The 12,722-nt window shown below is 40.3% G+C and overlaps 1 protein-coding gene across 4 annotated transcripts in view; it reads right to left on the bottom strand.

Moving 5' to 3' along the window:
- The window catches only part of DCAF1 (DDB1 and CUL4 associated factor 1), a 50,643-nt gene that overhangs the window by 10,409 nt on the left and 27,512 nt on the right, over positions 1-12,722 (bottom strand). For 3 of the 4 annotated variants that reach the window (XM_029958229.1, XM_029958230.1, XM_029958228.1), the window contains exons 17-23: positions 11,914-11,998; positions 10,303-10,536; positions 9,677-9,770; positions 9,109-9,213; positions 8,319-8,392; positions 7,229-7,333; positions 1,656-1,664 (exon numbers count right to left, since the gene is read on the bottom strand). In XM_029958229.1, coding sequence (XP_029814089.1) covers positions 1,656-1,664; positions 7,229-7,333; positions 8,319-8,392; positions 9,109-9,213; positions 9,677-9,770; positions 10,303-10,536; positions 11,914-11,998 — 706 coding nt within the window. The remainder of the gene's footprint in view (positions 1-1,655; positions 1,665-7,228; positions 7,334-8,318; positions 8,393-9,108; positions 9,214-9,676; positions 9,771-10,302; positions 10,537-11,913; positions 11,999-12,722) is intronic. The other variant, XM_029958231.1, reaches the window with a different exon arrangement.

Here is a 12,722-nt window from a genome sequence, read left to right on the forward strand (position 1 = left end):
ACTTTTTGATCTTAACATATTTCTGTAATGTATTCAAACACTAAATTAGTCTATGTACAAAGTGCTTCCAGGAAGTCTGACTTACAGCACTGCAGAGCTGCAGTTTATAAAAATAGACCAGCCCGCTTTTAAGCACTTTCAAGACTTTTTATAGTGTTTTTTTTACATTTCTCAAATCCAAAAAGATTTTATGACCATGTGAACAGAATTTGAGACTTCTCCACTGTAGATTACATAACCTCTCAAATTTATACTAGGCTGGCCTTTAACTGGTAAGAGAAGATCCCACAGGTCTTTTTTGATTGTTGATATTCAGGCTGGAAATTTTTATTCAGTTTTGAGATTTACAGGTCACTGGTTTGTTGCTTATTTGACATGGCTTCAGCTGTTACAAAAAGCTTCATCTCACACCTGATTCACTTTTTCTTCCTCTACCAGGAGCTGATTCTCAGTGCAAAACAAGGCATTGCACCAATAGTTCTGTGCCCAGCTTCCTGTGACTGCTTTATGAACTGCTCAGCTGCCACCAGCCCCCTGCTCACCTCCATCATCACCTCCAAGTCAACACCTCTCACCTGCAGCTGCTTTCCAGCAACAGTCCCTTCCTCTGAAAACAGTCTCTATTGCACCTCTCAGTTTGTATCATGCCATATGGTATTGCTCTAACTATTCTTATCTTCCTCTAGGAGGTTGGCTTTTCTCTACCTTCAAAACACTTAATCCAACGTCAGTGAAGCTTTTCCCACCATTTCAAATCTTTCAGCTCATATTTAGTTCACTTCTGGATATTGGTAGCCAAGTCTAATCATCTGCTGGAAAGTATCTGCTTCTCTAAGTTGCTTATTTCACCTAGGTTTGTTTTCTTTTTAAAGAAATTCATGTTTCCCATAATCTCATTATTTTGGTTAATTTATTTGTTTACTTCTCCCCCTCTTTCACCCTCCTTTCCCAAGTTTCTCCTAGAGCAAAGCAGACTCATTTTCAGTAATCTGATCCCCTCCAAATTATCAGTATTATTTTAATTACTTCCTATTTCCACCCTGGGAAGGGGCTTTGCCTTCATAAAAAAGAATTTACGATTTTCTGTTCAAATACAAGTTTTCCCTGAAGAATGTTTCACTCCAGAGTGACTAAGTGTTTTAGCAATTTATCTTTCTCCACAGACAATCCTCTTGTCATATCTTCTGACAGCTGTTCTCTCTGCTCCCAAAGCAGCTGTGTAGCACGTTGGTCCTTTCTGAGCCTTTGCCATGCAATTCTCAGGAGTGACCATGTCTGCTTTTCAGTCACTTAAAAGTTTCTACCCAATTCCTCCCCCAACCACTTCTTAACACACTCCCTGAACAAGGGGCAGTAGAAAAAGCTTAAATATAGCCAAAAGACTCCCTGGTCAAGCATGTAAGGAATTTCACTTCCTAGATTACCTAGTGTCTATCCCTCTCCTCAGCCAGCAAACCCATTTCCAAATCCATTAAATTCATTCTAAGTATTTGTCTTCCTCACACTACAAGGCTGCACCTGCTTTTACCCTTCTCTGCCACTTCAGTGTTAGAATTTCTACTTTTTCATAGCCATTAATGAGATCACAGAGCTAAAAAATGTAGAAGCCTGGGAATGTGCAGGAGTTACTATACGTAACAAGCAAGGAATCTTACCATGGGCTTCTAGGCAGGTGTAGGTATGTGCAGATTTAATACAGGAAACAGCACACAGCGTGCAGTGTGTCACAGAGGCAAAACATGGAGTGGGGAAATAAAAAGCAGTTAATCTCTTAGTCTATGTAAGCAGGTTTAGCTTGTCTAAACTTACCTGTGATGAATGAAAAAGCATCCACAATACAGACAAACAAAAGCTTTAAAGGGAACGGGCCTCTGATGGATCGGGAGGTTCAGCTGGGACTCTTTGGATCAAACTCTGGTTTTGCCTATGGAATGTTTCCATTTTACCTGATGATGATCAATCTGACTCCAGTCACTGTTCTCTCTGAGGCATGTGCAAGCCATCATTTCACTTGAGATAAATGTGTTCTAACATGACTGTTGATTCTCTGTGCTGTAGGGCTCAGAGATAATATATGGTGTACAGAACTAGGAACAATTTCTCAATTTGCTTCTCTTCCTTCCTCTCACTGATCTCATGCTCTCACTCACAAAAATAAGCTCATTCCTTTAATTCCATGACAAAGAACAACAGTGCATAAAGGAATTTCAAAATTTGGCAGGTAAATGAACTCTCTCTCTCTATGGACAAGAATTTGTTCCTTTGTTTTCTCAAGCTTCTGACTGGCATTTCTCATCACAGCTGAGGCAGCTTTTATTTTCTTGGATCCCAGCTATTCTGGGAATTCTAGAAAGATGTGTTAGGTGAGAGGAAGGACACCTTTGATTTCTGTCATTGAACAGGCAGAATATGCTTTTATCTCTGCTGAAGCTGTTTTACTCCATAATACTAAGTCTACCCTTCCAAAAATTCCAAATACTTCTCTAAGAATTTCCTCTGTTTCAACTGAAAGCTACTGAAAATGGATTTTGAAACAGCAGAAAAGGCTGAAGCGGCCACAGTTATTTGCTACTATCTAAAAAATGTGGTAACAAGTACTGAGAAAAAAATGTGGTAAGAAGTACTGAGAAAAAATTTCTTTTAAAAATGTGTTTTGGAGGACACCTGTTCAAAAGATGTATCTGTTCTGTTAAAAGGTCTTTGACAGAAACCACTCTTTACTTAGGCTGCAACTAAGCTCAAAGATTCCTATTAAGGTGTGCAATGAACACATATTTATTATCACTTGAGACATTTGTCTGAAAATACTTGTTCCCAGCTATTATTCTGTAAACCATTTCATCTTGAGCAGGATTTCAAATCAAACCATATCTTTCAATGTTACAGGAACAGCTCCTGAAAGGGACCTTCAGTTAATGGTCCCTGATGACATAAATCATTCGAGTCAGCTTGTAGTGGCAAAGCACCACCGTGGTCTGATGGGTCCCAAATACTTGTGCCAATATGGATTAAGGTTTGTGGGGTCTTCCCCCCAGCAAATCAATATCCACATGAAAAAAACCAAACCAACCATAGAACAGAACAGCAATAAAAGTACAGTTGAATTGCTGTTGCAGGCAGATAGGGGGAGAATCCTCAAAAAAAAAGTAGAAACTGGGATCACAAAGACCACATAGAAATCTGAGGAAAACATTACCCATCCTGGCTAAACCATATGTTAGAATAGTGATTGTCTTTTGAGTCTTTATTGCCTCATCTCCAAAGCTTTCATTTCCCATCACCTAGAATTTTCTAAACCAATGCAAAAAGACAAATTACACACCTACCATCACCATTTCGATAGCCCAGAAGCACTGCAGGATAATTAACAGTTCTTCAGTTCTGGCAAAAGAAGTAGAACACACTTTATAGGACAGGGACAGCTAGGTGAAGCAATCTGCTGCTGAAGCTGTAAATGTCCCTCAGCGTGACAATAACTGAGAATGCTACTTGAGCCTCACAGATGTATCACCACACATACCACAGAGAGAAAAACAGCCCTTAAACCACTAATATGGAAAGGACAATGAAAATAGGGAAGGAAAAATGCACAGACTGAAAATCCCAAAACCCCCTCAGAAGATTACGCTATCCGGAGCTCAGTTTTGAGTCTACTTTGTCTTCAGCCAGTGCCACTGGGTTTAGTTTTTCTGACCACTTCGTATTTCTGGTCTCCTTTTCTAGCCTGTGACACCTGACATTTCCTCTGAAACCCCTGGACTGCCTCACTGCAGAAGACAGTAGATTACCAAGTGAAACAGGGGATCCTAATCAGCCAAGAAAGAGAAATAAGTAAGAATAGAGCAAGCTAACAACCAAAAGATGGTCCAGGCTCTGTACTAGTAGCTCAGACACACACCTGATTTTTGCTAAGTCTAACTCTGAAGGAGTGTATCAAAACAGTGGCAAATACAGCAGGAAGAAGAATTTGCTGCCGGACTGAAAAATAAGAAACCCTTACATATTCCCACATAGACTGAACATAGTTTTGCAAATACTTGTGACTGAGACTGTCAATTGCTGATGGATCCATTTAGACACTCACCCAGCACCAAGATAATACACAAAACTCATGGAAGTTCAAGGCAGAAGGACTAGTATTTCTGGAGTAAAACATCCACCAAAAGAGCCTGCAAACGGACTCTCGCTAAGCACAAGACACCTTCACTTCCCCTCAGTTACCACAGTAAGTACAGACCACAGAGTATCAATATCCTTTAGCATTTGTGCTGTTCAACAGCTCTGGACTGCTGGCCATACCTAGGGAAAGGCAGTTTCCCAGAGACCTCACAGGAAAGGGTAGTACAACACCAGGGAAGAACTCAGCCACAGTGGTGCTGTTCTCCAGCACTGCCAATAAAACTACAAACATTTACTGCAGCAGCACCACACACAAACCAGCTGAGTCAGCCTAATCATTTCATTTGAGGGCAATATGGAGCAGACCAGTTAATCTTCCAAGATTTGGATTGAGAAAGCAGGAGCAATAGAGTTTTGTTCCTTAAATTACAGAAGGAATGGAAAGATATCTACAGACCAACCATCCCCACTAGGTTCATTTTAAAGACGCTCAGTCTCCTGCTTTTCAAAAACCTGTCACAGAGCTATCAGCTGACATTTGTCAGAACTGACATCATGAGGCATTAAAATTTCAAGGAAAAAAAATGCCAGACAGATATTTTTCTCCACAGTTCTTAACTTATCTCTAGCACAATTTTTAAAGCAGTTTTATTCTGGATACGTGACTTCCGAGCTAGGCTTGCCCACCAGACATCCTTCTATCTGAGTACTCACCACCTTCTGTACAGGCAAAAAAAGGTCCTCATAGACCTCTGTAGGTCAGATAGAAAAATACAAACATACACCAAGTCGAGGTGTGAATGCCCAGGGATCAAACAGATTAGTATCTGCTCTAAAAACCTTGACCAAAAAGATACCAGGTTCATGTTGATTCATATGGATTTCCCCCTCCACCATTTTCAAGAAAAATATGAGAAAGTATCTTCTTTCAGCCAGAAGTGGTTTTAGAATCCCTGTGAGAAGTCCCAACAAGCTTCAAAGGTTATAACCAGTTTTTCAATCTCTAAATCACAGACACTAACTAGGCAAGCAGTGAACACCTACATAAGTGTGAGCTTATGTATACACAGAAAAATCCTTTCATGAGCAAACAAATTACTTTTGTTGGTCTCAATAGACAGGTGTGCCAGAGGGATTCCATCTTTCTTCTGGAAAACCTCTCCTCACTCTAGCTCAATGCTGGGTGTCTCTATGGAGACAAAAGCTGTATTTTGTAAGCCTAAGAGCAGAACAAACCTGGAGGAATAGCATGGATGGAACAGAGGAAAACATCAGTTTATGTTTTGCTAAATATACATAGATTGAATTTAATTTGCGTTTATAAGTGTTTATATTAAAACCAAATCTCTTTTTAAAGAAACCTTATTGCAACCATCCCCGAAAGTTACTATCTAGGAAGCATCTACAGACCTCAGAAATGGAGACCATAAACCCCAGCAATTATGCAATATCAATTAGTCACTCAGCTTGCAAATCGATCCCGGAGCAGCTTTGTTTGAACACTCCATCAGCTTTACAGAAAAGCTTTTAGCATACTTAAATTCTGCCTGGGGCTACCTCTATTTGTAAGACAGGAAGTGTCCCCAGGCACACCTGATGGGTGACAGATCCCTTATCTCTGCTAGGTACCCGGTGTTACAGCCTGGAACCATTGACTGCCTTATACAAACACAGATCTCCCCTTGAGTCAACACTTAACAGTGATTTTGCAAAACAGTGCCCTGATAGCTGCTGGATAATCATTGTACAATGCAAAACCTATTTCTGCTACTATTTTTTTTTAAATTTTATTAAGAAAATATAAATTAGCTTACAGAAAGTGGACAAAAACGTGGAAGCAGAGACAAAAATAGAAACTATTGCCCAAGGCAAGCACTGGAAGGCTAGGAAGTAGAAAGGAAGGAAAGAACAGTAATCTCTCCTCCCTCTTCATTGCTTCCCAAGAAATTCTGCTCTTCCCAAGAAATTCTACTCTTTTAATCCATCCAATCTAGGGATAGAAACAATGACCAACGATTTCAAAAGAATGCCAAGACTTCAAATGCAACCTTGTAGCACATTCAGAGGCCAGGACACAAACTGCACACCCAAACCAGAACTGCTGCTTTATCTTCAGAATTACAGTGAAATTGTAATAACAACAACTAACTGCAAAGAAAATTACTCTTTCCTGGGACCTGCAGTCTTCTGAACTAGCGAGTACAAGTTTTAACCTAGCAAGGGGAAGATTCAGACACAGAAAGGGTATCAGAAATCCAGCTTTCCACAGAGTCTGGAAAAAACCCATCAAAGTATTACCTTCTAGCATTCTTTGGAAAAAGGTGAAGTCAGCTTTTCTCACAGGAGATACAAATGTACCATTTACTAGAATGCAGGCACCATAGAGCAAAGGATAATGCATTTAAAATCTTAAGGGAATAGAAGCATAAAGTCTTTGCCTTTCAAAAAAACCCCACAAAACACCTGACACCCAAAAAGCTACAAATTTTGTCACTGTACTATAGTAAGCATTCTGTGCTACTGTGTATAGACTATCAGCTGCACCCTGAGGGGCCCTTACTGCAGTTCTTAGCTCTTTTGTCAAGTTGCCAGAAATCAAACGGCTGATCTGAGAAGGAAAACCAACACATCCCAGTGCAAACCTGCAGCCCTCTTGAAAATTCTTAAAACATTTTGCTGTGTACAAGTACTGTGCAGTTTCACTGCATTAGCCATAGGTTACATCTCATTCAGAAACTGGTGACAAGTTATGCCCAAATATGAGACTTGGAATTGAAAAAGAAAAAACCTCAAGCACTACTGTTTCTAATGGGTGTCAAAATATTTAGAAGAAAAAAAAGGCAGAACAAACAGCAGAGCTTCTGATCAAGACTGAAATATTAGGGAAATTAATCAATAAACTGTAAATGGTTGCATTAGTTTACAGTGCACAAAGTTACTGTTCACACAGGCTCTGTGTAGACAGCCTGAGTTTACACTGGCAGTAAAGTGATCTACTTCACATTAAGTGAGACCAAATGAGGCCTCTGTACTTTCTTGGTAATAAATGAACACGTGTAGAGGGCTAACAGCTACCCTTGAACACCCAGGTTAGTGCTGTGCTTCTCACCTGATCTTCTTCTTCATCCTCTTCGTCTTCTGCCAGACGCTGCCGGCCCACTTCATACAGCCTGCAAACCGTATCCATGTTCATGGCATCCATGCTGCCTTGATTCTGAGGGGGAGATGCCCACACAGCAGTTAGCCCCGGGAATTAAGCTCAGCTTTTGTATTCAATGCTACATCTGATCTCAATCACATCACCAAAATCCCTCTCTCCCGTTTACCAGCAGCAGTACAATTAGCACTAAAACCCAGTCTTTTTGGTCTCAAGGAACCACGTGCACCGAGAGGATGCTACAAGCTGTCATACAGAGAGAGTTCCAGAAGACACCAGTGACACCCCAGCAACCACATCCCCTGAAATAGCATTTCCAATGATTCCCATAAAAGAAAATTTTCTTGGTCTGACAACGTTGCCATCTCCAACTTCAGTGGTTAAACGTGAAGTTTGTCCTGCCAGAGGTTCTTGACTCGCTTTTTTGGTCTGTAAGGATCAGTGGTTCAGAGTATGAAGCTGACAGGATTTTAAATTAGTCACTACATGTGTACAGACAGGTTTCAAGAAATTGGGTCCTGACAACATAATACTGGGCAAAGAACTGGATCCCTAACAAGCCAGAAGTTTCACTCAGTAATCTTTCTTTCAAGCCCTTAGCTTGTGGGATGTTGCTAGGAAAACAAATGTAAAAGGAACAATAAGAGTGATTCACAGAAAAGTTCCATGGGAAGTCCCACAAAGATTGCTTTTCCCAGTTATTTGGTACAGAGCACGTTTTAATTTGCAATAATAGGAAACTACTGCTATACATAGGAAAAATGCATTTCTCTCTATGCTCCTGAGAAGGAAAACCTCTGCACATTTTAAAGTAGGAAGAGTTTGAAGAAGAGAAGCAAATGAGTTCAGAAGTTTAAGAAATGAGAGGCAGCAAAACAAGACTGCAATGGGTGGAAAACAAAAAACTAACAGCACCTTTATCATCATCAAAACAACACCACTGCTTAGGACATGAATTTAACAGCAGGAACTCCAAAAAAGAAACAAGCACTGCACTGAAACAACAGCTACAGAGGCCAGAGTTTATTCTTAGCTGCTTTACCTCAATGACAGCCAGATAGCAGTCCTTGCTGTCTGTGCACAGGTCAAAGATATTCCTCTTTACATCTATGGTGGCTGGAAAACATCACAGAACAAACTCAGTGGTTAACTGCAGGTTACTTAATGCTCAGTGGAAAAAAAAAAAGGTGTAAAAGCAGATAATACAATCTTGGGACAAGAAAGAACAGCTGAAACAGAAGTGACATGAACATTTTTAACTAATTCAACCTGTAATAAAGAATAGAATGTTGGAGACCACTGTAGAAAACAGTCATGTAAACTCTTAACCTGCTCTGCACAGAGCTTCCTCCCTTGATAGTACATTTATTGGCTTCCCTAAGCACAGTAAACAACAGATCATCTTTCAGAATAGGTGGCAACGCAGGGACTGAGCTGTGACCTGTGTATCCTTTCAATAGCAAAAGCCACACTTGTTTATGTCCATAGCAGTAACTAGCACAGCCCCAGAAGCTGAAGAAAGGGCTCTTCCTGCAATGAGACCAGTGCTATCCTGGCCAAATGTCCTACTATCTCAGATTATGCCTTACTTGGAAAGAAGAAAGGAAAATAAAGCCAGAATTCCTGAGCACTAGCAAGTAAGGCAATCAGACAATGAAGGGGATATGATAGTTGAAATTATTTCAGTGTTAAACCCAACTCTTGTGCTTTAATCAGAACAGGCCACAGCAGCTCGTTTCCTCACATGTGCAAAGGAGAGAAGTGAATGTTACTGAGCAGAACTTGCAATAAACCTTCAAACCTTCAGACCAAGCTATTTGCTCCTCTCTTACCTATAGGTTTATAATCAGTTGCATTAAATGTCCTGAAAGAAGAGCCAAAGGGACTTCTCATTCTCTCCTCCAGAAGGTCATCCTCATCATCTGCCTGCAACATAGCTGATACAAGGAAAGATTATTCCACAAATCTGCCTTCCATTCCTCACTATCATTAATCAACTTAAGATCAAGCCAGACTCTGAGAGGAATTCTCTTTATATTTAATAGCTTGACAAGACCCATTTAATATCTACTCTTCCAGAGCTGCCTTTACTGATACTACAGATCATCAAAACTAATACAGAGGAAAAAATCATTTTCTCAAGCATCATCAGATCTGCCATTATACAATAGGTTGGTTTTTAATCTCCTCAATTAGTTGTCATATTGCTGATGTTACAGAAAACTGTCTTTGTCAGCAATACATGCAGTGTGAACACCCTGGAAAAAATCCAGTTCACACGTGCCAGTAAGGCCTGGGGTTAAACAGACTCTCTGAAGCTTCCAATTTCACTGAATGAGCACCTACTTATCTCAAACAAGAGGGGACCAAGGAGAGTGATGTAAGGCTGAGAAGTCCTACCTCCATACATCACTGTGCCAGTATAGTTGAAGACCACACGACACTGGTCCAGTGCAGGTACTGTGTGTAACAAGTGGAAAGTTCGGAGGTCCCACTGAAAAGACACAGGCTAAGGAACAACAAACAACTGGAAGCTTACAAACCCTTTTCAACACAGTGGCAAAGAAATTATTAACTGTGTTCAAGAAACTTCACTGCCACTTTCGTGTAAATACAATGGAACCAGAGTTGGATTCTTGCACCGCAATTCCCTTCCAAGCGTTCAAAATGAAAGAGCTCTTACTCAAAATGCCATGCCCAGGCACAAGAGGTTACTGCAGTAGCTTCAAGGTTGATCTTGGTCAGGGATGGGAAGAGAGCAGAGGTATTATGCAGTATATCAGAAAAAAAAATTCTCTCTTGCTCTCTCTCTCTCTCAAGTATTTTCCCTAGGCTATATCAGAGGCAGAATCTAGATTTAAATTAGTTACCTGTCTGACAGTCCCTACTCCCTTGAGTCACAGATTCCAGTTACCACACATAATGTGTAACACAAACCATTAATAAAACTTCTGCAAACAGCTACTTGTTCATCTACCAGTTGTTTAGGTACCAGCACCTCAGTTACCACAGTGGCCAAAGGATACAATTTCAGTGTTGACTATGACCTCCAGCCCATTGGGATGGAAAACACCACTGATAGTCATGTTGAATTTGTCAAACTTGTGGATGGCTTGTGCTGATCTGACATCCCAGAGGACACCATCATTTAGGACAAGGTCATCAGTGGGGTTAAAGGTGGCACAGTTCTTCTTGTAGTTGTTGGCAAGATCTGGGTTAAACAGAGTCAATAGCTTGTTGCCAGTCTGAATATCATAGATCTTTTAGATTAAAAAGAAAAAGAAAGATTAGTCACAATTTGTAATATAGTTGTGCCTAAGATCACCCCATGTTCCCTCTTCTAGAATTGCCCCATTCCCCCTTTCACTTTTCCATTTCACATGACAGCATTCCATAAATCATCCTTCCTACCAGCCCTTTAATAGTTTTTCACAGCTGGAACTAAGCCTCACAAGTTTTGGCCAGGACTCAGCTTACTGCAGGGTCACTGCCATGTTTCACTACAGTCAGGATGAGTTCCAAAGAAACTAACCCTGCTATGAGGAGTGGGCTGGGAAGCTGCACTCACAAGGTACTACTTAGCCAAAAACTGTCTCAGAAATGGAACTGTTTTCAGAGCAGATGGTATTTACAAACATTAAAACTCCAAAGCACACAGTGAGGGGAAAAAAAACCCAAAAACTGTAGAAAAGGAGTTAAAATTCCTGGCATCTATACAGAAAGGCAACTTTCTGAGCTCTGTCACAACAAACTGTTGGAATATAAAAAGGGTTATAACCAGTAAAAAGGGTTTATGATCATCTCCTCGATAAACTGGGTCTGTAAAAGCCCTCGGAGCCAAGGTCTTGCTCCAACACTCTACAACTGGAAAACAAATCTATTTATCAGATAAACACAATACACAAACTGATCTGACTTTCAGCTAAATCCAAGTTAAAAATTGGGCAGGAATGGAGAGTTTACTTAAACAAATCAGAGTAACATGTAAAATTATAAATAATTTGATTAAGTTATATTTCATGACTATTTTTTATGCAAATACTCTGAGAGACAGTGCCCATAACAAATGCAAATTAGCACTGAGAAGCAGCAGAAGCTTTCTGCAGCCTGCATCTGTCCAATTTGCAGGTATTCACATAAAAACCAGAACAGCATTTTCTGAAAATATAGTGGTAAAATTAAATTGCTCGAAAACAAGTTGCAAATTTGGGAGGGCAAAAGAAGGATACTTTAAATAGGTTATTTCCCATAGCTGTTGACTGAGATACTGTTTACAGTAGAACTTTATTATTATTATTGCTATTACTGAAAAATCATGCAAAGAAAGCAACTTCAGGGGAAAAAAAATCCTGCATGATCTCTCTCAAATGAACAAAACAAAGCAGAAATTCTACAATTGCCCTGAATATTAACCAAAGAGGCAACACACCCACATTGCTTGTGCTACAGCCAGTTTGGGATGGCTAAGTTTATACCCTCAGACATGGAGAAGTTATTTGACACTTTCAAAGCTTTCCTCTGAAGCTTCTTAGCTCACCAGTTACACGAGTATCACAGCACCCAGATCAGTTAATAAACACCCTATGGAGGATTATAGTCCTGTCAGCCTCACAACCACGAGCTTTCCTGGTACTTACATGTGCAATGTCTCCCTTTGTGCCAATGACCCTGTCCTGAGAGTGCTTGCTGAACTCCACATAGTGGTCATCAGGGAAGGAATGCCTGGAGACAGAGGCATTAAAACGTCAAGGAACTGCAGATTCTACGTGAACCAAACACAACCCCAACACCTCCAGCACGGGTTTCAACCACAGAGAAAACCAAACATGCAGAAAACACTCTCCTTTCCACTGACTGTGGAAATGACAGTGCTGAAATGCTCCATAGGCATTTGCAGGGAAACCTCTCTTACAGACACAGCCTCTACAGCAGATCAGTGACAAAACCACAAGCAGCAAATTCACAAACTTGTCATCAACAGGGTCTGCCATAAACACAACGCTGTTTAGAGGACTGGGCAACGAATGGCATCATGAACATTCAAATACACATGCAGGCCTGAGGCTTCTGTGGCCTTTTCTCTGAAGAATGGCCCCAAACAGGTCACACCAAAACAGCTGCTTACAACTAAGGCAGACAACAGTCAAACCTTTTAAAAATTAAGAGCCTGCCACCCATTTTTTTTATGGGAAGGAACAATTGTAAATACTGAAACAGATTTTAAATAGCTTTATCCAGGACTGAAATAGCTTGTGTCAGGTCTGAAAATTTCCCAATGCAAATCAGCACTGCTAGTCAAATTCTGAACTGGCTACAGAAAGGTAAATTACAAACATGAGAATAAAAACACAAACATATTTCTTTGCCTTCAGGAGCAACAGTGATTTTACTGATCTATTTTGCATTAAACAGGACTTTAGGTAGTTAGAATTTAGTTAAAATTTAC

This window comes from Manacus vitellinus, unplaced genomic scaffold (genome assembly GCF_001715985.3).
Source record: "Manacus vitellinus isolate BGI_N305 unplaced genomic scaffold, ASM171598v3 scaffold_14_pilon, whole genome shotgun sequence".
Taxonomy (NCBI): Eukaryota; Metazoa; Chordata; class Aves; order Passeriformes; family Pipridae; genus Manacus; species Manacus vitellinus.